This window comes from Rhyacophila brunnea, unplaced genomic scaffold (genome assembly GCF_057557595.1).
Source record: "Rhyacophila brunnea isolate RB1 unplaced genomic scaffold, BYU_Rbru_1.0 scaffold_15, whole genome shotgun sequence".
Classification (NCBI taxonomy): Eukaryota; Metazoa; Arthropoda; class Insecta; order Trichoptera; family Rhyacophilidae; genus Rhyacophila; species Rhyacophila brunnea.
The window spans coordinates 3,708,626-3,733,906 of NW_028232806.1; the positions used below are offsets into that span (position 1 = coordinate 3,708,626).

A 25,281-nucleotide genomic window follows, 5' to 3' on the forward strand; every position below is an offset into this window, starting at 1 on the left:
GTGCAATTAATGTAAGACAAATATCCGTCCGGTTTCCGAGGCTGCTGTTGTGGTTTCGAAACTATGATAACCAAAGTTAGATATTGGTGCATACAAGTGTGATACGGTCGACAGTTTCATGTACCTTGGTTCTCTTGTAACTCGACATAATGATATTACAGAAGAAATCAACAAGTGAATCGTGTCTAGGAATAAATGCGACTTTGGCCTGTTAAGACATTGTAAGTCCCGCATACTATCTCGCCGAACTAAAAGCACTCTTTACAAGACACTCTTGTAAAGCCAGTGCTCACCTACGCATCGGAAACCTGGACATTAACTCTGCGAAATGAACGAGACCTGAACATTTTTGAAAGAAAAACTCTCCGCCGTATATATGGACCGATCAGGGACGGCACCAATTGGAGAAGAAGATATAATGCTGAGCTCCACGGGCTGTACGAAGATTGCAGCGCAGTTCAATCAATTAAGATTGGGAGACTGCGATTGATAGATCATGTGCACCGTATGAATGACAATGAACTGGCAAAGAGAGTGATGTCCAGCAATACAATAGGGCGTAGAAGAAGAGGCAGGCCAAAGATTCGCTGGTTGGATGGAGCTGCCAGTGATTGCCGTATTCTGGGGGTACCGAATTGGAAAGCGGCCATACTGGATAGGGACAGAACGTGGAGGGAGCTGTTGGAGGAGGCCAAGACCCACACCGGGTTGTTACGCCCCTGATGATGATGAAATATCCGTCCGCTTCTCTTGTATCCTTATTTTTTTTTAATTAATTGATTATTGGTATATTAAAAAGCGCAATTTAATAGACAACAGAGTAAAAAGTAATGAAGAAATAAAATTATATTCATTTTTGAAAAAGTAAACTTATCTGCTTTTTTTGTTGCAACTGGTATTTCAGTACCGATAAATACTGGAATCCCGATTTTGGAATACCGGTATTGCAATCCGTACTGCCGAATGGCATAATCTGTTATAACGCCATTACAATAAAGGTGATATTGCTATAAATTCCTGATGCTTTTTGTTGGGTCTGCCGAATGGTTCGATTCGAACGGATTCGCTCAAATAAACATTGACATTAGAAACACTGCTCTAACGTCATTACAATAAAGGTCATATTGCTATAAATTCCCGATGCGTGATATCGCATAATGGAAATTGCGTGACGTCTACCTATACATGCGAATGTGCGAATTTACTTCCTAGCTACTGTATTGAGTGCGTCGTCCATTAATAATGTCATTATTCTGCAATGAAAAATGTGTCGTCTGCATAACTCAAATAGTTGTCATTTTCGCTTTCTCAGATGCATCTCTTATAATTTTATTCGCTATAGACAGGCATTACAAACGCTTCGATTGCGTGATGAATTTTGGTACATCGTACCATAGTAAAGTTGTAATAATTACAAGATAAAAAGAACTTTTTATATACCACGCTTTTAAATTTTCTGTTGAATCATATAAACTTGACCATTCCATGTATTATATATAGATAATAATAATCCAATTTTAATTTTCCTAATATATCTATGAATTCGAACAATAAATTTATCATTTGAATTTTGTATAAATTCTACAAACATGGTTTAATAATAGAAACAGTTTCTTTTCTTATAAATAAAACCATACATAAGTAGGTAGATACAAATTTAGTATTTAGTAAACAGCTTTCATTAATTTATATTTAAAATAATTGCAAGATAAAAATAACTTTTTATATACCACGTTTTTAAATTTTCTGTAGAATCATATAAACTCGACAATTATATGTATTAATAAATACTTTTTTTTTGTACTTGATAGAAATACAGAATAAATATAGAATACTGCAATGTAATTTTAACATTTCATATTGATTTCCATAGTAACGCACGTATATATTAATAATTTAGTTGCTAGGACCCCCTTAGCAACCAATAATAATAACTTTCCATACAAAACAAAATTAACTGAAAATGAATTAAATTCTGCTTAAAAATGGCTAAAAGTATTAAAACAATGCATTGTCGTCGTGTTTTGATATATTCTAAAAGTTTCAAATGTCTAGCTAGTCGGGAAGTTAGTTAAAAATCTTCAATCGTCCAATACAAATCTTGGACAAACAAGAAAAAAAATGTACTGGACACACAAGAAAAAATCTCTACCGGACAAACAAGAATACGAGCTAATAAAAACGTGGTAAAAATAAAAATAAAGTATCTACTTTCAGTTGTAATATAATATTATGATTCCATAACGATTTTGAAGGGGAAGCATATGACCATTCATATTATTGTATTTCCTTAACTAGATTACGTGATAGTCGTTTTCAAATTAACTACAAGGAAGCCCGCGTGTCGTCGTTGTATCATTTTATCAGTACTGCACCACTTCCGGCCGGTCGCAAGATTCCACTTTTAATCAATAGATCAGGACCGGTTTCGTCCGCCTCAGAGGAACATTTTCAACTGAAAAATTTGCTTTTTATTAAATTAAAACAACAATACAATGCAGTTCTACCATTAATTGACAGTTAACAAAATAAAAGAAATTAATATTCCTTGAGTTACTACACAAAAACCGATAGTCAATAATAACGCAATTTGATAAGCATTTAATGTATGACCCACTAGTTTGTTAATTTGTTAATAAATGTTAATTGTCGTAATTATATAGGAAGCTCGTAGCATAAATGATTAATGCACAGATTGGCGCGACACCGATGGTTATACGGGTTCAAATCGCGTCGAGTTTCGTATTTTTTTTTCAAATACGATTTTTTTTAGTTATATGTCTGAGGTGTTTTCAAGTTATGTATATTCAATAAAATAATTGTTTTAAAAATTGATAATATTAAACTATTTTTTCTTACCCACCGAAAAGCTTTCAAGTTGGAGAAAAAAACATGCTAATTCTCGCAGAGAATCGGTTGTGGATCATTGGGTTACATAAATAAAAAGTCAATGAAAATTACAAAATGTTTTTATTTTAATTGGTATAAAAAATATTCAAAATAACAAAGTTCACCACATGTCACGTCAATCAATAAATATACAAGTACACCTATAACTAATACTTGAGTCATGTCGACTATGCCTTGTTCAGCGAGTCTTTTTGAGGTACACATTTCGCCAAAGCGGTATACGTACATTGTCTCGTAATACTGTCAAAAGACAGTCCTTTGACGCATGAGGCGTGCACTGGAAGACCGGCCTCGCATCTCCAGAACTTGGCACAGTCCTCAGAGTCAGGCCAGTACGCCGTGGTGCTCTGGCAGAAGGCGCCGCAAGGGGTATCCGTGCCCTAGAGTGCAGCGCAATTAGCGTATTAGAAGTGACATTAGGATCGGTGGTCGACTGTGTCTTCGCGTTTACGATCAGTGCAATGGTTTGAATCGGATTCTGTGTAGACGTAATTTGTGTTTGATTGGCGATACATCCTTGGGGTGAAATTGGTACGCAGTCCTAAAAAAAATACATTACAGGTATAAGTACATAGTCACTTTGTCCAGAAACTGTTATCTGTTGATATTAGTCTGAAAATATTCTATCATTATAATATTTATAAGCTGCACCCATAAATTAATGGTTTTTGGAGATTTTTTAGTATTTAGGTCGTATTCGAACATCGAGATATTATTCTACACTTGATAACTTAGATACATAATCCAAATCAATTCTGAATAACAAACATAACACAATACTCGTCTTATAAAATGGTATTGGCATAGCCCTCACATCCTGAAGCGGGCCCTCTACCTATCGCTAATGATAATGGAAGTGTGACGTTCTGCAGTAGCGTTTTCCAAATAGTGTACGCGGTAAAATTATTGTGTATATTTATTGTTTTTTTTTTGTATATTTTAATACATCCATTTGAATTATGGAGTTGTCGAGTATCAATACACAATTAAAAATTGTATTGTGCAACCACATAATTTTAAATAATAAGACTAATGAAGGAAAATAGCGCCGCAGGAGAATTTTTGATGCGTGTATCTGGTTTACTAGACACGCGGGCCCCCCAGGTTAGAGCCCTGTCAGCCCCCCTTTGTGGGGGCCATGGGTATTGGCTTTATTATTGAATTATAATGTAGGTTTCAGTGACGTCCTGTGGGGGTAGGCAGATTGAGCGTAGCTTGATGGCGGCAGTTCTCTAAGGGCGACAAATCAAGGAAAATCATTTGGTATATATATAGAAATAGCTACCTAAACTGAGTAATAACAAAAATATCTTTCCGTTAAAAAAACCTGCTCACTGGTAGGACACAAAATGTGATAACACGACTGTACTTCTTTTGTCGGGTTCGCGATGTCTAGTTTACTTCTGTTGCCCTTCGACGCCCATGGTGACCAAAAACGACACGTGCACGGATGATAAAAAATACTGTATAAATTACAAGATAAAAAGAACTTTTTATACACCACGTTTTTAAATTTTCTGTTGAATCATATAAACTTGACAATTCTATGTATTAATAAAAACTTTTATTGTACTTGATGGAAATACTGAATAAATATTATAGAATACAGAAATGTCATTTTGAAATTTCATATTGATTTCCATAGTAACGCTCGTATATATTAATAATTTAGTTGCCAGGACCCTCCTAACCAATAATAGTGAGTAGTAAATATTACTTTTAACAATTTTTTTCCGAAACATACAAAACAAAATTAACTGAAAATGAATTCAATTCTGCTTAAAGATGGCCAAAGGTATTAAAAGAATGCATTGTCGTCGTGTTCTGATGTATTCTAAAAGTTTCAAACGTCTAGCTAGTCGGGAAATTAGTTAAAAATCTTGGACAAACAAGAAAAAATTTGTACGGACAAACAAGAATACGAGCTAATAAAAACGTGGTAAAAATGGGGCGCCATTTTGCCTAGCGACGACACTGAGGTTTAGTGAATGAACAAAATTCTCATCTCACCTGTACCACAGGGTCAAATTCGTTCCCTGATTCACACGTGTATTCTGTTGCCTGTCCACCCAAACATATGTAGAACTTGTTACATTCTGTCGGACTTGGGATGATTGAAATAGATGTCGTATTTTGTGGACACACTGGTGGTGGTGGTGATGGTGTGGTTGGCTTCTGAGTAGTTGGTTCCGGGGTGGTTGGTTCCTGGGTAGTAGGTTCCGGAGTGGTTGGTTCCGGGGTGGTTGGTTTCGGTGTGGTTGGTTCCGGGGTAGTTGGTTCCGGGGTAGTTGGTTCCGGGGTAGTTGGTTCCGTAGTGGTTGGTTCCGGGGTGGTTGGTTCCAAGGTGGTTGGTTCCAAGGTGGTTGGTTTCGGTGTGGTTGGTTCCGGGGTAGTTGGTTCCGGGGTTGTTGGTTCCGGGGTAGTTGGTTCCGGAGTGGTTGGTTCCGGGGTGGTTGGTTTCGAGGTAGTTGGTTCCGGGGTAGTTGGTTCTGGGGTAGTTGGTTCCGGGGTGGTTGGTTCCGGGGTGGTTGGTTTCGAGGTAGTTGGTTCCGGGGTAGTTGGTTTCAGTGTTGTTGGTTCTGGGGTGGTTGGTTCCGGGGTGGTTGGTTCCGGGGTGGTTGGTGGCTGAGTAGGTGTTGACTGAGTTGTAGACGCCTGGCTGGCATAGCATCCGTTTGGCGATATCGGTACGCAGTCCTGAAAAACAAAAACAAAAACAGATCACTTTACCGATTTGATTATACATTTTATCAGCTGAAATTTCAGTTTCAATAAATTGATTTGGAAGTAGTGCAGATTAAAATCTACAATCTCTATCAATCAATTTAAAAATTTGAATGAACAAAATTCTCATCTCACCTGTACCACAGGATCAAATTCGTTCCCTGATTCACACGTGTATTCTGTTGCCTGTCCACTCAAACATATGTAGAACTTGTTACATTCTGTCGGACTCGGGATGATAGAAATAGATGTCGTATTTTGTGGGCACACTACTGGTGGTGGTGGTGATGGTGTGGTTGGCTCCTGAGTAGTTGGTGCCGGGGTGGTTGGTTCCGGGGTTGTTGGTTCCGGGGTGGTTGGTTCCGGGGTGGTTGGTTTCGGTGTGGTTGGTTCCGGGGTAGTTGGTTCCGGAGTGGTTGTTTCCGGGGTGGTTGGTTCCAGGGTGGTTGGTTCCGGAGTGGTTGTTTCCGGGGTGGTTGGTTCCGCGGTAGTTGGTTCCGGGGTAGTTGGTTTCGGTGTTGTTGGTTCCGGGGTGGTTGGTTCCGGGGTGGTTGGTTCCAGGGTGGTTGGTTCCGCGGTAGTTGGTTCCGGGGTAGTTGGTTTCGGTGTTGTTGGTTCCGGGGTGGTTGGTTCCGGGGTGGTTGGTTCCAGGGTGGTTGGTTCCGCGGTAGTTGGTTCCGGGGTAGTTGGTTTCGGTGTTGTTGGTTCCGGGGTGGTTGTTTCCGGGGTGGTTGGTTCCAGGGTGGTTGGTTCCGGGGTAGTTGGTTTCGGTGTTGTTGGTTCCGGGGTGGTTGGTTCCGGGGTGGTTGGTTCCGCGGTAGTTGGTGCCGGGGTGGTTGGTTCCGGGGTGGTTGGTTCCGGGGTGGTTGGTTCCGGGGTGGTTGGTTTCGGTGTGGTTGGTTCCGAGGTAGTTGGTTCCGGAGTGGTTGTTTCCGGGGTGGTTGGTTCCAGGGTGGTTGGTTCCGCGGTAGTTGGTTCCGGGGTAGTTGGTTTCAGTGTTGTTGGTTCTGGGGTGGTTGGTTCCGGGGTGGTTGGTTCCGGGGTGGTTGGTTCCGGGGTGGTTGGTGGCTGAGTAGGTGTTGACTGAGTTGTAGACGCCTGGCTGGCATAGCATCCGTTTGGCGATATCGGTACGCAGTCCTGAAAAACAAAAACAGATTTCTTTACCGATTGGCTTATACATATTGTTATCAGCTGAAATTCCAGTTTAAATAAATTGATTTGGAAGTTGTGCAGATTAAAATCTACAATCTCTTTTAATCAATTTAAAAGGAAAGACACTTGACATGCAAAGAAATGAAAGATAAAAGAATTTTATAAAGATTGGAAAAGTAAAAACATTGCCATAATTATTTTTCAAACTGAACCAATAAACCGCAAAACATAATAAATATTGTACTAGCTTTTTGGACTGTCATCGCGTAGTCTACCTCCTTCATTCCTCAACGTTTTAGGCACATTGTAGAAGTCATTCTCAAGAGGTAATGTATTGAAGTGTAGTGTTGGGTGTATAAATGCGAACGCAGTGTGTCTAAAAGGAATCTACTTAGCTGCCAGTAAAAGGCTTTCGCGATCATACACCTCAGTCATGCGGCGATCATGGCAATTGTATACTAATATGGTACTATTATTGTACTTGCTTGGAAGGCGACTCGCGCACTGTAAAATAATATTAGTTTTTGTATCTTATATATCATTAAATTCAATTATTTCTGTTAAGTCTCCGTGCTTTTCTCTCCCATGACACTCTTTATTAAATTACGTATTTAATTAAATTCAGTCAAAACACACTTGAGAGTGTGACAATTTCAGCAGTCTTAGGTACCTGCTCCTGAGACATTCCCAGGCGTAAACAACTGCTGATGCTTCACATTCAAACGTAGGGCTTCGTGATACGCTCTATTAATACCGAGTGTGGTGCGGGGCGGGTTGGTTTTGAGGGTCTATATTTGTTTTGTAAAATATTTATTATGTATTGTTAATACACTAATGTTCGCAGTATCAGATTTATTCATCAGTTACGCGTCGTTATGTTAGTGAAAGTATGGTTAAATATTTCGGGACACACCCTGCGCCAGGTTGAGAATGGCTGATTTACTGACCTTAACTTCGGGATCAAATTCATTTCCGGCTTCGCATACGAATTCTGTTGCTTGTCCGCTTAAGCATATGTAGAACTTGTTACATGCTGTTGGACTGGGGAGAATTGTAATAGATGTGGTATTTTGTGGACAAAATGGTTTTGGTGGTGATGGAGTGGTTGGTTCTGGTGTGGTTGGCATCGGTGTGGTTGGTTCTGGTGTGGTTGGTTCTAGTGTGGTTGGCATCGGTGTGGTTGGTTCTGGTGTGGATGGTTCGAGTGTGGTTTGTTCTGTTGTGGTTGGCATCGGTGTGGTTGGTTCCGGTGTGGTTGGTGGTTGAGTAGTTGGTAACGAAGTTGAGGTCGCATGACTGGCATAACACCCATCGGGCGATATCGGAACACAGTCCTGAAAGTCCATAAATAAAAGGGTACAGGATACAATTTGAATTTAAATTCTAATTGATTTAAGTTTTATACTATTACATTTCAGTCGTTTTTTGCGACCCAGGGATTACGCCTTTCAGCATCTTCTTTGGTAAAATACAGTTAATTACCGTTTATATAACAAATTAATACAATAAAAGATGGTAAATCCCTAAGTCAACGATTATAAAAAGAGATTTTGAATATTTGAAGTGTTTTTAAAAACCCGTAGTACATTAGAGATACTCACTATTAATTAATACATTCAGTTAGCGCATTGAATTGTCATTGCAAATACAAACAATGGAATTAGGTAACGTTTAGGGAATTTAATAAAATTGGCTAATGAGAAATGTAAAAAAAAACAAATAAACAATTGTCAGTTATCATCCATAATCGGTAAACTGTATGCATGAACCGCGGTAACAAAAGTCAGGCTTTAAGAATGTATTTGACATTAGTTAAACTTGTGTATTACAGGCTAAGTCAGTTTACCGATTACAGATTATAACTGATAAATATTATTAACTTTTAAATTCTGTTAGTTAAAATCATTCACAAAATAATATACTATTTATTTTTTAGCCATAGTCTAAACTAAGCTATAGCTAGACCAATGGCTTACGAATGGTGCCCATTTTTCCCAGGGGCGGCGCAGGCCATTCGAAAAAAATCGCGACACAATTATTCAATTAGCTGATAGTTATTTATTTATTTAGAAAAAAAGACTATTGCGATATTGCATCCATTAGCCAATGCTCCATAATACATAATAAATGCAAAATATAAAAATGACTCAATTACAAATAACAACCAATAGGTAGGTATATAACATAAAAGTTGAAGATAGGCCAACTTCAGGCCGTAACAAAATTCAATCGTAGCAGCTCTCCCCCCATCGTACACGTTACGCATGTTGGTTAGGATAAAAAAAATATTATCTATTTTTTCGACCATGTCCGATATTATAATATCATAATTTGCGCCTCCACATGATGGAGGTTTGTATTAACAGATTTCTGTTTTTACGAGAAATGGATTTTAGCAACCTGCTCAACCTATCATCAGGTCCATACTCTGACACATAAATTGAAAAACAATATTTCGATACACCAGTTCAATAGGGGAACAACTCAAAATTTAAAGGTTTTGAGTTAAGAATGCCATTTGATGTAGAAAGGTCTTCTCTTTATAATTCAGCAAAAAAAATAATTAAAAATTTCTTCAATGTGTCATGAAATCGAATAATCCTTACTAAGATTAATCAGTAATTCTATATTCTATATAAGATTAAAATATAATCAAATTTATTTGTTAATTCGTTATTAAAATGTACAATTTCATTGTGCATTGATGAATTCCACTAAATCAAATACAAAAAAACATACACTTTCATCGACATCAAGGCTTTAAAATTAAAATAAGAATTACTGCAAAAAATTCAAACGCCATTATCTCGGAACAAGGTTTTATGAGTTGTTCCCCTATTGAACTGGTGTATCGATTTATGTGCTTGCCAGACCCAGGATTCAAATCCGGCACCACGATATTATAAGCGGAAAAATTATATTTTTATATTCATAGAATTGATACATACATACACTGAAAAAAGTATTGCTAAATCTAAATGCTAACATCCAAGACTGGAAAGAAAATATTCGATAGACAGATTTGAAGACCTTCACTCCGTGAAGGCCAATATGATCCTTTTAGGATCGAACATGGTTAAGTAGTAGTAAAAAAGTCCACAAATTTGATTTATTATTTTTAACTATTGTAATAACATACGCCCGTGATGACCGAGCGGTTAACGCATCGACTAATAAAGTCGTGGGTCCCAGATTCGAATCCGGGGTTCGGAAAATACTCATATTGTTTTTTAATACTGTGTGCTTGGAGTCAGATTATGGACCTAACAGGTTGAGCAAGTGGCTAACATACATTTCTCGTAAAAACAAAAATTTGTTAATACAAATCTACACTCTATGGAGGCCCATACTTCTTCAAATCCGACATGTTTTTTTTTTTAAATAGTAGACATAGTCTTATATTATGTGAAATTACCTGGTGTTCAGGGTCGAATTCGTTTCCATCTTCACATGTGTATTCTGTCGCTTGTCCACTTAGGCATATGTAGAACTTGTTGCATTGTGTCGGGCTGGGTATGATGGATATGGACGTTGTATTTTGTGGACAGACTGGTTTCTCTGGCGCAGCTGTTGTAGGATCGGGCGTAGTTTCGGCTCCGGTGGTTGTCTCTGGAGCTGAGGTGGTTATCTCTGGGGCCGGTGTAACTGTTGTAGCCTCAGTGGTTGGTGCAAGAGTACTTGTCTTTGAATAACATCCACCTTCAGTTGGCCAATTACATGTCTGAAAAATAAAATACGTTATTAGTCTCATTATTATAGTATCATGTTGGGGTCACCAATATGGATGTGATATATAGGTATTCAGCTGAAACACAGCTTAACATTTACAACGTTTATTCTACTACATTCTAATGCGATATAGATAAAGTTAAATGTGTGGATTTATGGACGCAAGAAATATTCTGACAAATTGTAGATAAACTAAACCGATAGATCCAAAAACAGAGAAGGATTTGACGCTAAATGTAGTCGTTTTAGTATTGCCAGTGATTTTTGAAAATACCTCGATGGATTTACTATTCCCCAAATTGCCACACAGGCTGTTATTATAATTATATTTCGTGGCCCTCGTAGTCCAATGTACTGGGTTTTCTTCTCTTATCGAGGGTTCTGAATTCAATTCTCGGTGTTAGCAAGGTCGCACATTAAAAATCGTCAAGACTGGGACAATAGTCATAAATCAAAACTGAGCGCAACATGCAACTTTCTTTCGTGCATACAGCAAGGCCGTGCAAGGACAGTGACGTCACCCGGCAAGCCGAAATGAATGCCGAAGTGCAAAACTTCGAGATTATACCTGCGCTGCATTATTTTGACCATATCCAAATAAGATCATATGGGCCTCTACAAAGTGGAGGAGTAAACAATATATGTATTTTCCAGACCCAGGATTCGAACCTGGGACCCACGACGCTATAGGCCAGCAGTGTGCGAAGGTCCATAAGATAATGTGTGTTTTGTGAATAACGATGACGTCATATCGAAGTATTCGACACGTTGCAGACAATACGAGTTTAGATGTAAGAGCCGGCATACTTAGAAGTGATTCATCACAGTAGCTGAACCTCGTGACTTGGTGTAGTCTTCAAAAATGTATATATGGATTGTAGTTATCGTGGCTTTCTACAAAGACTGCAGTATAATAATATGTGCCTTGATTTATTGTACCATTATATTGCAGATGACGGTAACTTGGTTACCGACAAACTGTCAGTCCATGGCCCCCACATCCTGAATCGGGCCCCTAGTCCATGATATTTGACGGGCCTTAGAAAGTAGATACTTTATTTTTATTTTTACCACGTTTTTATTAGCTCGTATTCTTGTTTGTCCGGTACAGATTTTTTCTTGTGTGTCCAGTACATTTTTTTTCTTGTTTGTCCAAGATTTGTATTGGACGATTGAAAATTTTTAACTAACTTCCCGAGTAGCTAGACATTTGAAACTTTTAGAATATATCAGAACACGATGCACGTGCATTCTTTTAATACTTTTAGCCATCTTTAAGTAGAATTGAATTCATTTTCAGTTAAATCTGTTTTGTATGAAAAGTTATTTCGGAAGAAATCCGTAATCCAATCCACTATTATTGGTTGCTAAGTGGGTGGTCCTAGAAACTAAATTATTAATATATACGTGCGTTACTATGGAAATCAAAATGACATTTCAGTATTCTATATTTGTTTGTTTGTTGCGAAATAGCAAAAAAATGATTTGTTGACAATTGCCTTATTTGTACTAAATTATTAATACATAGAATTGTCAAGTTTATATGATTCAACAGAAAATTATAAAACGTGGTATATAAAAAGTTCTTTTTATCTTGTAATTATTTTAGTATGAAAATGAAAATAAAGGGTATTCTGTGTATTTTTTAGCAATTTTTGGTATTTTAAATAAATTAGCTTGAATTGTCGGCACGCAGCATCATATGAAGCGTTAATCGCGACCCTCTTTTGTGATAGCCAAGTTACATGTGATCCTTCGCCATGTTGGATAAATAGTCGTTTTTATTAGTCAGTAAACACGCTAAAAGTAATTATAATATAAAATTCTTTTCGTCTTATAGTCATCTTACATTTTACTATCAGAGCTTATAAATTTACGGTGTGTCTATCTCACTTAACTGGTTGACCTGCCACGCCGGGCCCCCAGGCTAGAGCCCTGTCAGCCACCCCTTTGTGGGGGCCATGTGTCAGTACATAATTGTCGTCGTCATCCGGCAACCTAAAATAATTTGACACTCACTTGTGCAGCGGGATCATACTCTGTTCCAGCTGGACAATCGATCGGCGTGAGGAGTCCGTTGACGCAGTAGTAGAACTTGGAGCAGTCAGATTCGTGGGGGAAGAGGATGGCTTGGGTCTGGTTGAAGGGACAATTCGGTCTCGCCTTCAACACGTCGTATCGGATCAGATCTGATATGCATTTCTGTTGACAAACAAGACTTATTATCAGCAATCATTACTAATCTATTATTCAAGATAATAAACTAAAATTTGAGAATTTATAAATCGCCCATGATTCAAAATAAATAATGAGAATTAATTTTAGTAATATCTATTGTAGTTTATATTTCAATAATAATATTATATACCTAAGTATAATACAATAAAAACCGATAAAACAAAATAATATGGTAAAAATCTAGCAAATACTTCAAAATATAACTATTTTTTCGACCATGCCGATCCTAATACGATCATATAGGCGTCCACGGAGTGGAGGTTTGTTTTTACGAGAAATGGATGTCAGCCACTTGCTCAACCTCTTAGGACCATACTCTGACTCATACACAAATTGAAAAACAATATGTGTACTTGTCAGACGCAAGATTCGAACCTGGGACCCACGACTCTATAAGCTATTATCGATAACTTTGAAAGCCTACCAAAAACAGAGTAAAATTTTTCATTTTTTAACGACTTTATCATTTTTAACACGTGTGTCTACATATTGGTAAAAAATGGATGTAAAGCATCATAAAAAGCGAAAAAGTCATTGTATAAATATGGTGATCCAAAGTTCTGTTAGAAGTGAAAGCTCTGTAGTCCAGATACATAAAAGCCTAAAACCAAGGCCTGAACAAAAACGAGTGAGAAAGCATTTGACACGCTTTTATCTCCACAACATGCGTTAGAGTAATATAGAATTTCTACGGCTGAATTAAATATTTTTTATACACAGAGACTCTCCGGATATCGCGAATATTATTCAGGATATTCTAATGCCCTTGGTTGTAGGGATTGAAATACCGAATGAAAATATCAATACCAGTTTTTCGGTATTTCTTATTGAATACCTGTACTTATCAGTAAATATAGCTATTAAAATCTCTTTAAAACACCTACCCACCTACATTTATTATGGTGACATTTAAAAATATGTATCAATCACAATATTGTAGAATTGGTGATTTTTAAAAATAGTCTGAACCTGAACAAAAACGATGCATGAGTGCGAGTGAGAAAGTATTCGGCACCCTTATAATCTCTGCGACACGCGCTAGAGTAAGATAAAAGGTCTACATATTTTTGAGTCAGTTTCCAAAAGTATCGCTGGCAAATCGTGGTGAATCGCTTCACGTAATATCGATAATCTGCGAGTTCGTGTTGCTAAATTTGCTATTTTTTGTGTTAAACATAAAGTCAGTGGTATATATTTCTAGTTATTTAAGTAGGAAAGGTGGTTCTGCGTGTTGTATTAAAATATGGTAGCCGTACTGATGAGCAAGAAGATGGTATTACGTTTCATAGGTAAGTTGATACATGTTCGTGATAATTTATTTGTATATTATTATATATTTTAATATCAGTGACCTAGTGTTTCTTTAAAATAACTTAAATTATGGATATCTTTACCTAATGGTTGCATTTTGACCGCTTAAAAATACTATATAACGTAAAAAAATAGAAAATTATATTTTCATTCTGAGCGTTTAGTGCGAGCACTTTGGGCGAGCACTAGCGAAATGGTCTATGGTCTCGAACATTTGTAGGCGAATGCGTTTGCTCGCCTACAAACCAAACGCACGGCACGTAGCTTCATTTAGCAATGCAACGGGTGGCGTCTAGATTAGGGATTCCAATCCCGGGATCCCGAGCTTTTTTCGATACCTATGAATCCCGGGATTGATAAACATAATCCCGGGATTTCGGGATTGATTTTCTATCAATTTTTATAGAGAATAAAACAAAAGCGAAAATATAAAATACTTTTAATAAAAAATAACTACATTTGAAATAAACTGAGTTTGAATGAAGTTTGCTTTATACCCACGTGTAAGTTGCCGATTCATTTTATTTTTTCACGTAAATTATTAAAAATGAGAAAGATTGGGAAAAAACAATACTTTGCACTTTTAACCATAGCCTCATACGTTTTACAGCAGTTTCATATTTGGCTGACTAATTAGATTTATGAAGCGGAAAGGCCATAAGTACACCATGATTATTTGCTTTACTATTTTAAATCTCGCTAACCCATTCATTAAGTCTTTACTATCAGAAACAGGAATCTCATATTAAAATCACATTATTATTTATATATACTTATATATATACATATATATATATATATTATATTATTTACTCCATTCAACTTATGTATTTCCAAGATTGAACGTAGATATACAATATTAACAATAAATATATTAAATAGTATAAATTATACTAGATTTATTTTTGACCGATTTTATCAATGTTATGTGTAAATATAAAAAAATTATATTAACAATGGAAAAAAATGCCAATCCCGGGACCAGTCCCGGGATCCCGGGATTGTCAAATTGTAATCCCGAAATCCCGGGATCAGAATTTTGGCTCGGGATTGGATTCCCTAGTCTAGATGTATATATAGTCTATGGTCTGAACATATTGATAATTTCAACTAAAACCCTAAAAAGGATAGTTTATTAAGTGTAAATAAGCGCGGATGCAACAAGAGTTTCTTCAATTCAACACTTTTGTACAATCATCAATAATGTTATTATAGAATAATTTAACATTTATCACGGATATTTTTTATTTCGAAATATTATCGGTATCGAGACAATTTTATAAATGGGTATATTTAATGAATTGTGTTTTATTGTTATTTCACCTATGTTGGATTCAGTCAATGTTTTGTATTTTATCAGCACATAACACTTACACACTCAATTAAATAAGAAATACAGTACAAACTCATGAAGAAATAACAATTCATATTCAAAAACGTAAACTAGTGAGGTTTCCTAATACCGAAAATGTCGGTATTTTGGATATTTAAAACCGGTATTGATAAATCCTGGAATACCGGTATTGCAATCCCTATTGGTTGTTGACATCCCAGACAGATACTATCGATTCAAAGGTATGTGGTTTATCTGTCAAATAGAAATGATTAATATGTACTTCATGTTATCAGGCGCGATTAATATCATCATGAACAGATTTTCTTATCTGGCGCATTTTTATTGATTTAACTTCAAAACACGTCACAAACCAATTAAGTTATGATTATTTACAGAAGCTAGGTACGTCATATATACGATGTTATTTAAAAATGTGTACACGTGATTTGATAAATCAACTTTGTATTCATAAATAAACTTTTGACATTGCTTGGTCATTGTCATCAATAGCTCCAGTGATGACATTACACGGTGCAAGGACAATGTGCGATATCGAGACCCGTGGAAGCCTAATGCTCCGCCTACCAAAGGAACCTAGCTGGTAAAATGACGTACCCATGTAAAAACATTAAAAAGTAAAATATTTTTTGTTCAAAGTCAAAGTTATGAAAAATATTAATTATTATTTAAAGGATGCCATCTTATTACGACATACCTATGTATTATATTATTCTTCTTTTTACTGTGCCATCCCCTAGCGTCGGTCGGCCACCATAAAGGCGATCTTATCTTTGTCGTCTGCTACCCGGAACAGTTCAGTGGAGCTGCACTCGTACCAATCACGGAGGTTCTTAAGGCCATACCTTAGTTGAGACACGGTCTAAAAAGATCGTCGCTAGGCGATGCGCGGATTGCGGGTCGCGGGTGCAAATGAGGCATGTCAAACCAAATATAATTTGTCTTATAAATCCAACATGTGTCCATTTAATGTTCTGTTTATTGTTTTATCAGTAACAATAATAATATATTCATTGACATGTTTTCTTTTTAAAGTAAATGGGTAACGTTTTAAGTCGTCTTTACACGATTTAAGAATTATTACGGCCGTCGCCATCACGAAGCAAAATGACGTGTTTCCAGCTCTACATTCTCTCTCCGAATGGGAGCGAGTGCAAAATTTCGTCGCGCCTATGGTTGAAAATTATTTTCCGTTTCACTGATGAATCACCTTAAGCCGAAATGCGGCGCCGTCCTCTGCTACCCTTCCCATTGATTTTTCCTTGAATGACAAGTTGGGGAATGCTGTATTTTTGTCCTCTCTTAATGTGGCCGAGGTACTGTAGTTTCCTGGTTACGCGCGTTAGAAGTTATATTTCTTTGGCGTAACAAAATAAAAACAAAACTTATGATAAACAAGATTCTTTGAAGTATCTTGTTAAATTTTACACTCAAGAATAAGGACCACTTATTGGAACACCGTTGCTTTATTTCTATACACTTTAACTTATATTACTAACTGACGTTTAATCGTTTGTTTACGTAAGGAATTGCAAATGGCCGACAATAATAAATTCGCTGCCTAGGCAACGGAACAATTCTAAACAATGCAGTATGATACTGTGGCGTAAAGGTAGTGCGTTCGGCTGATAACCGAACAATCGGTGGTTCGAATCCAATCGAGTGCATTTTTTTCGTGTGAAAAAATAAATTATGTGTTACATGTCACACGCCAAAAATACACTGATTTCCCAAACGCGCCAAAAGATGTATAACTTCAAAAATAAATCAACCTTTATGGTGCCATCAAATAAGTTAATCGCACGATACACAGCATCATGAAACATAACATCCGTCCTGCGACGGCGTATCATGAAGACCGTAGAGTTACGAGTGATATTGGTGGGAACATGAAAATTAATATTTGCCAGTATATATATACAGATTGTAAATGAACCGACGAAGAAGTAAAAAGAAATGCTTTAAAAGAGCAATCACTCTTCGGGTGGACAAGTTTTGCATTGGTAGCATACCTAGAGAAAATCTAGTCGGAAATTTCATTTTATTATCATTATCATAGTTTTAATAAGGGAGCACAAAAATAATGTTAAGGGGGTTGCCTTCTGAGTGAGGGTGAAAAAAACATTTAAATATCGAATATTTGAGGATTCTCGGCACGCGTTGTGTTTCTTGAGATTGAAAGTCATAAAATTATCAATTGAATCCGGTCCACGGTGTCTGGCTATCGCATTTAATATTAATATTACATATTATGTTATGTAACTTTTAATGTAATATATATTTATTTAAAAAAAACTTGGGTTTTATTTACATCAAATAATATTAATATTGTGGCAATACCAATATTCGATTCGTAGTATTATTAACACGTTTTTCTTAGCTCGTATTCTTGTTTGTCCGGTGGTTGTTTATCCAGTACAAATCTTGAAATCGATTTTTAACTAACTTCCCAACTAACTAGACATTTAAAACTTTTAGAAAATATCAGAATACGATGCCAATGCATTCTTTTAATACTTTTAGCCATCTTTACGTAGAATTGAATTCATTTTCAGTTAATTCTGTTTTGTATGAAAAGTTATTTCGGAAGAAATCCGTAAAAAATAAAATACTATTATTGGTTACTAAGGGGGTGGTCCTAGCCACTAAATTATTAATATATACGTGCGTTACTATGGAAATCAATATGAAATGTCAAAATGACATTTCAGTATTCTATATTTATTCAGTATTTCTATCAAATCCAAAAAAAAAGTATTTATTAACACAGAATTGTCAAGTTTATAATATGATTCAACAGACAATTTAAAAACGTGGTATATAAAAAGTTCTTTTTATCTTATAATTATTGTAATTAATTTATCTTTTATTGCAATGTAGGTATCAAATTGCTAAATTATGACAGATTGCTTGTTTGTTTGTTAAATCTGACAATTTCATAATAATATGACAATATTATGTGCAACCAAAGCTCAAACTAAATATTATAATAAACAGGATTCACTAATAATGCCATCGTCGAGACGTTGTTTGTAATCCGATCAGATCTGGAGATTGCACGCAAAAAAAAAGAAATTTACTTGAGATTAAATCTATACCGTCTTATCTCTTGGGGCATTTATAGAATTTATCAATTAATGGCATCATCGTCAAATTTCGTCATTATACGTAAAATATAGTGATCTTTGGTCAAGCTATGATACATGCAATTATTGATCATATCGGTATGTGTACAAAGAAAAAACAACCTCTTACTCCGGATGAATATGATGTTGAATCGGAGGAACGAAAGGGTGAAATGTTTTACAGAGTGGGTCATGTCAGGATGAACACTGTTTCGGTTTGATTTAATGGCACAGTAAAAAAAATATTAAGCTATGTAAGTATAATATTTTGATTACACAACGCGTGCGCGAGTAGAAGTATTATATGTACCCCGTTTACACGTGCATGGATGTGCACAATAAGAAAATGTATGGGGAAACATGTATTATCCTGCAGTTGGCAAGATTGCGTGCATAAATCAAACAAGATTGGAAGATTCCGAATTGTGATGATTTATAGCGCGCAAGTATGATTATTTTCGAACTGCGCCTACGCAGTAGAGCGATAGGGGCGAACATGCCGGTAACAAAACGAACTACTCATTTTGAGCTGAGATAGTAGTATAAAATGACAACCTCGCGTCTCGCTTACTCTTGAAGAATGAGATTGGAAAGACAATCATCACTTTTGCGTGTAAACAGTTATTGTCATGACAATTTAAAATAAACACAATTGCCGACAATAATTCCATGCATGTGTACAGGCGCTATTAAGCTATGAACACATCTTATTTGTTTGACAGGGAGGTCGATAATCATTTGAAACTATTTTGAACCTACATAATTTTTGAAAATACTTCTGAGAATATAAAATATTAAAACCAATAGAAAAAATCTTTTTGAAAAAAGTAAGACACCCCGCAGTATTCGAAACTGCATCTCTCGGGTTTCGCGCCCACGCACATAGACCACGATGCTAAAGGTAAGTACTATACTTGACTATGACATACTTTAATTAATGGCTCCTATAATACTCTCTGAAGCGTTTTCTAAATTGAGCTGCTATTGGCTATCGGCTGTTGTATTTTAAATCGAAGTAGGTATTACTTTAATTACTAACCGACGTCATATATCACTCACTCAGATATTTTAGTGTTGTAGCCTTCCTTGAACTTGCTAATATTTTTTTATTAATATTTTTTTTTATTCAACGAATAATTCACAAAAATTAAGAATGTAACATTTTAATTATTGAACATACATCATTTTTGAAAACACAAAAAATATTAAAACCAGTCATACTTTTTTCAAAAAGATTTTTTTCTATTGGTTTCAAAAATTATGTAAATATTACATTAAATGTTACATTCTTAAATCTTGTGAATTATTCGTTGAATAAAAAAAGTAATTACTTAATTGAAACTATTTTATTTAAATGGTAAAGAATTCTGCGTATCCGGATATTGGCTTTACGATCGAGAGCGGACTGGAAATGCATCCAGAGGGGTGCCGTCATAAAACAGGTGATGTCAGCAGCTATACATTTCTACTAAATTTCGTGAGCTCGTTCGATTGGTCAATCTAAACTATTGAAATAATAATAGTATTTGATGGCATGACGACGTCAATATTATTGGATACATGTAAATTGTGCGTAAAACATTTCACCGTGGCACAGTTCTCCGTGAGCTTTCTTATCGGAAAGAGATGACCGTATAATAGGTATACGGTTTCCAATTTTATTAGATTCAATATGAACATTAATTCAATTTTAATTGCTGATTTTGGCAAAATTTAAGAATGAAAACCTAACCTAACCTAACAAATAATCAGTGTATTGGCTATTTTCAAAATTTGTTTGCTGCTGGCTTCATGTAAAGTGTAAATATAAAATAAACTTACCCTCGATACTTCGTCGAATCTTTCTCCAGCGGGACACCTCACAGGTAACCCTGGTCTTCCCAAAACACCAGCTATCAAGAGCGGCAGTACTAAGATGTATCCTGGAAACCAGACAACAATAAAGGATTATTTGAGAAAAAGACTTCATTCAGAAAATATTAAAACGATAAATTATGCGTATTATATAAATTTAAAATCTATATATTCAATCAGGGAACTCAGAAATGATGTGAACTGAAATAACTTTCGGGTAAGGAGAAGCAGGCAACCGATCTCGAGTCAGGGAGAATACAGAATAAATTTAAACACGTGTCAAGAATACGTCATACGTCGAATACTGACAAATGCTCTAGGTTTAAATGCATTGACACTCATTTAAAATTGGTGTATTACACACACTATTGCACGTCTATAATGCGTGGTTCATTTTCGTAGGACACTCATACATTCAAAACCCTGCGTCAAATTTTACTGTATTGGTATAGGTATAATCTTTCGGAATTCTATTTACGTATTAGCTGTTATGTGTATTCAATCAATAGTACTTTGTAGATAATATAATATAATATAAATACTAGATGAAAAGCCCATTGAAGGATCGACGAAAAAAAAATTAAATTCTTTTTTATTCTTAGGACCGTTGTGCTGGCATCAGCGGCGCGTTTTTTGACGTAAATGATAGGTACATAGGATTCATCATAAAATTTAAAAGGGGTCTTCCTAAGAGTTTAAACCAATAACAAAGTTAATAAATTATAATATTTTAATTGTTTAAAAAAAGTATTTTCCACATCACATTACTTCACAATATATTTGATGGTAGATTTCGTGGTTGTGAGAAGTTTTTCGCCTGCGGAGTTTACGTCACGTGGTACAGCATTATTGGAAGTTTATAATATATAGATATTGCTTGGTTACATGAATCTATATTACTTATTATTGTAATTCATATATTTTCCGTTAAATTTTTTTTTTTAATATAAATTAATGAAAGCTGTTTTCTAAATACTAATTTTGTAGGTATACTGACGTATCTTACCTACTTATATATTGTTTTATTTGTAAGAAAAGAAATTGTTTCATTTATTAAACCATGTTTGTAGAATTAATACAAAATTAAAATCATAAATCATTGTTTGAATGCATGGATTTATTTGGAAAATTAAAATCGTATTGTTATTTTTTTATCGTATGGTCTCTCAATTAGTGCATCAAATCTCTACACCGCTAAACACGCCATTGGCTGGCATCTATAATTTTATTACCATATGTTAAAATAACATAAAAATGTTCCCTAAAAAACCTAAAGTATATATATAAAGTTGGTATTTTCCCATCGTAAGTTTTACCACTGCAAAGGAAAATTGTTGTGCATACTTCAAAATTAATAATTATTAATGAAGTCAATAAAATGGCCAGAATGTCTTCTAGAACCTTCTATTAATTAGTTGTCATGATTTGAAAAATGTTTCCCATTTCTCGTAAAAAACTAAATCTGTTAATACAAAACTCTACTCTGTGGAGGCCCATATATGATCCTATTAGGATCGGACATGGTCGAAAAAAAAATATATATTACTAGCGTCTGTACCCAACTTGTCTGCTTGGATATTTTCCTTTATGTATTTTTATTATTCCATATTACTTTACGAAAAATAAAATATTGAATGTATAGTTTCTACATAGTTCTCTTTTTCAGAGTGTGGCTTTATAGACTCTGATTGTGCGTTTGTTTGGTTAGGTTACATTCTTTTCTTTAACGGCCCACGTGCGCCACGTAGGTCAAAATGGAGGCTTTATGGTATTTTCAGAGCATAATCCTGGACATTCCTTAAACGTTGTAGATAATCTATTTATAGAATTTTGAAGCCTATTATCCTTTATATATTATATATTATAGGACAAAAATTTAATAATAAAAAAAAACATCTTGAGTAGTGGAGCAGTACATATTTTCGGTGCTCCGGGTAAAATCTCATTGCTCCAGTGCTCCGTGCTCCTGCTCCGAGCTCCGCTCCAACGCTCTGTTTTCAACATTTGATGACTGCATAAAGAATCTACATTAATTATTATTGTAATTCATATATTTTCCGTTTAATTTTTTTTTAAATATAAATTAATAAAAGCTGTTTTTTCTAAATACTAATTTTGTAGGTATACTGATGTATCTACCTACTTATATATTGTTTTATTTGTAAGAAAAGGAATTGTTTCATTTATTAAACCATGTTTGTAGAATTTATACAAAATTAAAATCATAAATCATTGTTTGAATGCATGGATTTATTTGGAAAATTAAAATCGTATTGTTATTTTTTATCGTATGGTGCCTCAAAACCAATTAGTGCATCAAATCTCTACATCACTAAACACGCCATTGGCTGGCATCTATAATTTTATTACCTTATGTTAAAATAACATAAAAAGATTCCCTAAAAAACCTTAAGTATCTTTATAATGTTGGTATTTTCCCATCGTTTTTTTTACCACTGCAAAGGAAAATTGTTGTGCATACTTCAAAATTAATAATTATTAATGAAGTCATTAAAATGGCCAGAATGTCTTCTAGAACGTTCTATTAATTAGTTGTCATGATTTGAAAAATGTTTCCCATTATTTTAAAGAACCACCACAATATTATTATAATATTCACGTACAATTTAATTAAAATCTATTTCTCAGTGCGTAACTCGAATACAGCAACGCTATTTTCAATTAAAAATAATATATAAATAATATTACCCAATCACATACTATTATGAACTCTTAAAATAAGTATTAACTAACATTTTTGGTTAAGGTGGAATTTACGTTGGGAGTTTCTTTATTTTCCATTGTTTTAGAAAACTGCTTATAAAAACAAATTAATATTAAAACCATATACATTTAAACGTATATAGAAGTTGTATACTAAGGGAACTGTATGTTTAAAATATGGATACTTTATGTTTAAAAAAATATTAAAAATTATACATAGTAGAGGTTATTTTAAACATTAAATTTTTGCTATTTAATATTAATTGAAACGTAAACGAGAAGTTGAGGTTTTTATAGGCATTTTTATAAACATATTATATTAAACTAGCTGCCTGGTACCAGTAGCGAAGGGTAGAGGTAGGCTGTTAGGATCCGCCATAAATAGTACATATTAAACTTTGTTAGTCATACGTATTTGTTTTTATGGAACTAAGACTACAATTTACAGATGGTGTTGGTTAGTTTTTAAATATCAATTAAGCCCTGCCTAAACCGATCCATAATAGTTTTCGTATACTTTGGGCGATACGACACAATTCTGTAGACCTTTTCATTCATACTTATTTGTTTTCGTTGGATTAAGAATACACATTACACATATTGCTGGTTAATTTTTTTAAATTCATTAAGCCCTATCTATACAAAACTATAATAGATACAAATATTATTCTATCCATAAAATATTCAAAGTTATGTATGATTTAATTGCATAATTTTAAATAATTTATAGATAGACGAATATTATCTATTATGGCATGGTTTTCGCGGGGTTTAATTGAATTTTAAAAACTAACCAACAATATCTGTAAATTGTAGTCTTATTTCAATGAAAACACATACGTATGAATGACAAAGTTTAGTGTGCACTATTTATGGCTGACCTTAACAGCCTACCTCCACCCTTCGCCATTGCCTGGTACTACTCCTGGTGAATGCAAATATTATAGTGTGGTATGAAACTTGCTAAATTCCCTTTTATTTTAGTGGAACAGTGTCAACTATTTAACTAAATATTATTTGAAATTATGTCTATTTTTATTTATGTATTGTAAAAATTAACTTACCAAACATCTTAACAGCGTGGTCAAAAGCACTTTCTTTCACTGCCTGTTTTAACAATTTGACGCTGTTCTCAGATTTTCAATTTATTTTATAATAATATGTATACAGATAATACCTACATTATAAATACTTTGTTCTTATAGATAAGCTGATATATTATCATTTTTTAATTTTAATTCAGAGCGCGTCAAGCTATACCTTTACCTCAAATTGAATTATTGCAAAATGAATACCGGGGAACACAGAATTAATGGGAACTGAAATACCTAACGGGTGTGGAGTAACAAGCAACCTATCTCGTGTGGAAGAATATGGGATAAACTTAAACATGTGTCAAGAGCGTCAGTGCATAAACCGAGAGCAGTTGTGAGAATAATGACGTATTCTTGACACGTGTTCAAGTTTATCCCATATTCTTCCACACTCGGGATCCGTTTCCTGTTACTCTACACCCGTTAGGTATTTAAGTTCCCATTAATTCTGTGTTCCCTGTTTGGGGACGACGACGTTGAAGATTGTGATGTTATGATCACACAATATAATATTAATTATAATTTACCACTCCAATACAAAATCGTGTTTGTAATATTACTGTAATACACACCCACGGTGGCCGGCTTAAGGGGACGCTCTACAGAATTGCCCTTGAGAATTGAAAATATGATTTTTTTACATGTGGTCCGGAATTGTTGCTCTACTGGTAATATTCAAAGGTCGCCGACAATGCTTTGGTCTAAAGTAAATAATGTTATCTTAATTAAATTTAAATCATAAACACTGTCGAAGTGAATAAAGAATGGGGTGACCAAAAAATGATATCTTCTAATATACGTAAATGTTACTAAATTCAATTTGTTAATCAGCTGTTTGGTGGCAAGTAATTGCAACCACTATGATGGATAGCCACGATATAAACTTAATAATATATTAATAACAATTTAACCTGAAATTGTCCGAGAACTAAACATACGAAGGATGTTGAAATACATATCTACCTACATTTTTATTTCATGTGCTATCCAAAAAACATTATTAATGAATAGTATTTATTTTGAATGTGTAAGACCTATTACATAATTATTAAAAAAAATAGGT

The 25,281-nt window shown here is 34.9% G+C and overlaps 1 protein-coding gene across 2 annotated transcripts; it reads right to left on the reverse strand.

Annotated features, from left to right (window-relative positions):
• Positions 1–2,953: 2,953 nt before the first annotated feature.
• LOC147074810 (uncharacterized) lies at positions 2,954–24,261 on the reverse strand. 2 transcript variants are annotated; one of them, XM_085942875.1, is made up of 8 exons: positions 24,189–24,261; positions 20,368–20,468; positions 12,538–12,720; positions 10,205–10,510; positions 7,737–8,123; positions 5,770–6,774; positions 4,921–5,607; positions 2,954–3,451 (listed from the first exon to the last, which is right to left on the reverse strand). In XM_085942875.1, exons 1-8 carry the CDS (start codon positions 24,193–24,195, stop codon positions 3,089–3,091), a joined length of 3,039 nt encoding a protein of 1,012 aa, XP_085799001.1. In that variant the 5' UTR covers positions 24,196–24,261; the 3' UTR covers positions 2,954–3,088. The 2 variants fall into 2 exon arrangements, with proteins under 2 accessions (XP_085799001.1, XP_085799002.1); XM_085942876.1 differs by lacking the exon at positions 5,770–6,774 and having other exon boundaries at positions 2,988–3,451.
• Between the last annotated feature and the right edge of the window lie 1,020 nt (positions 24,262–25,281).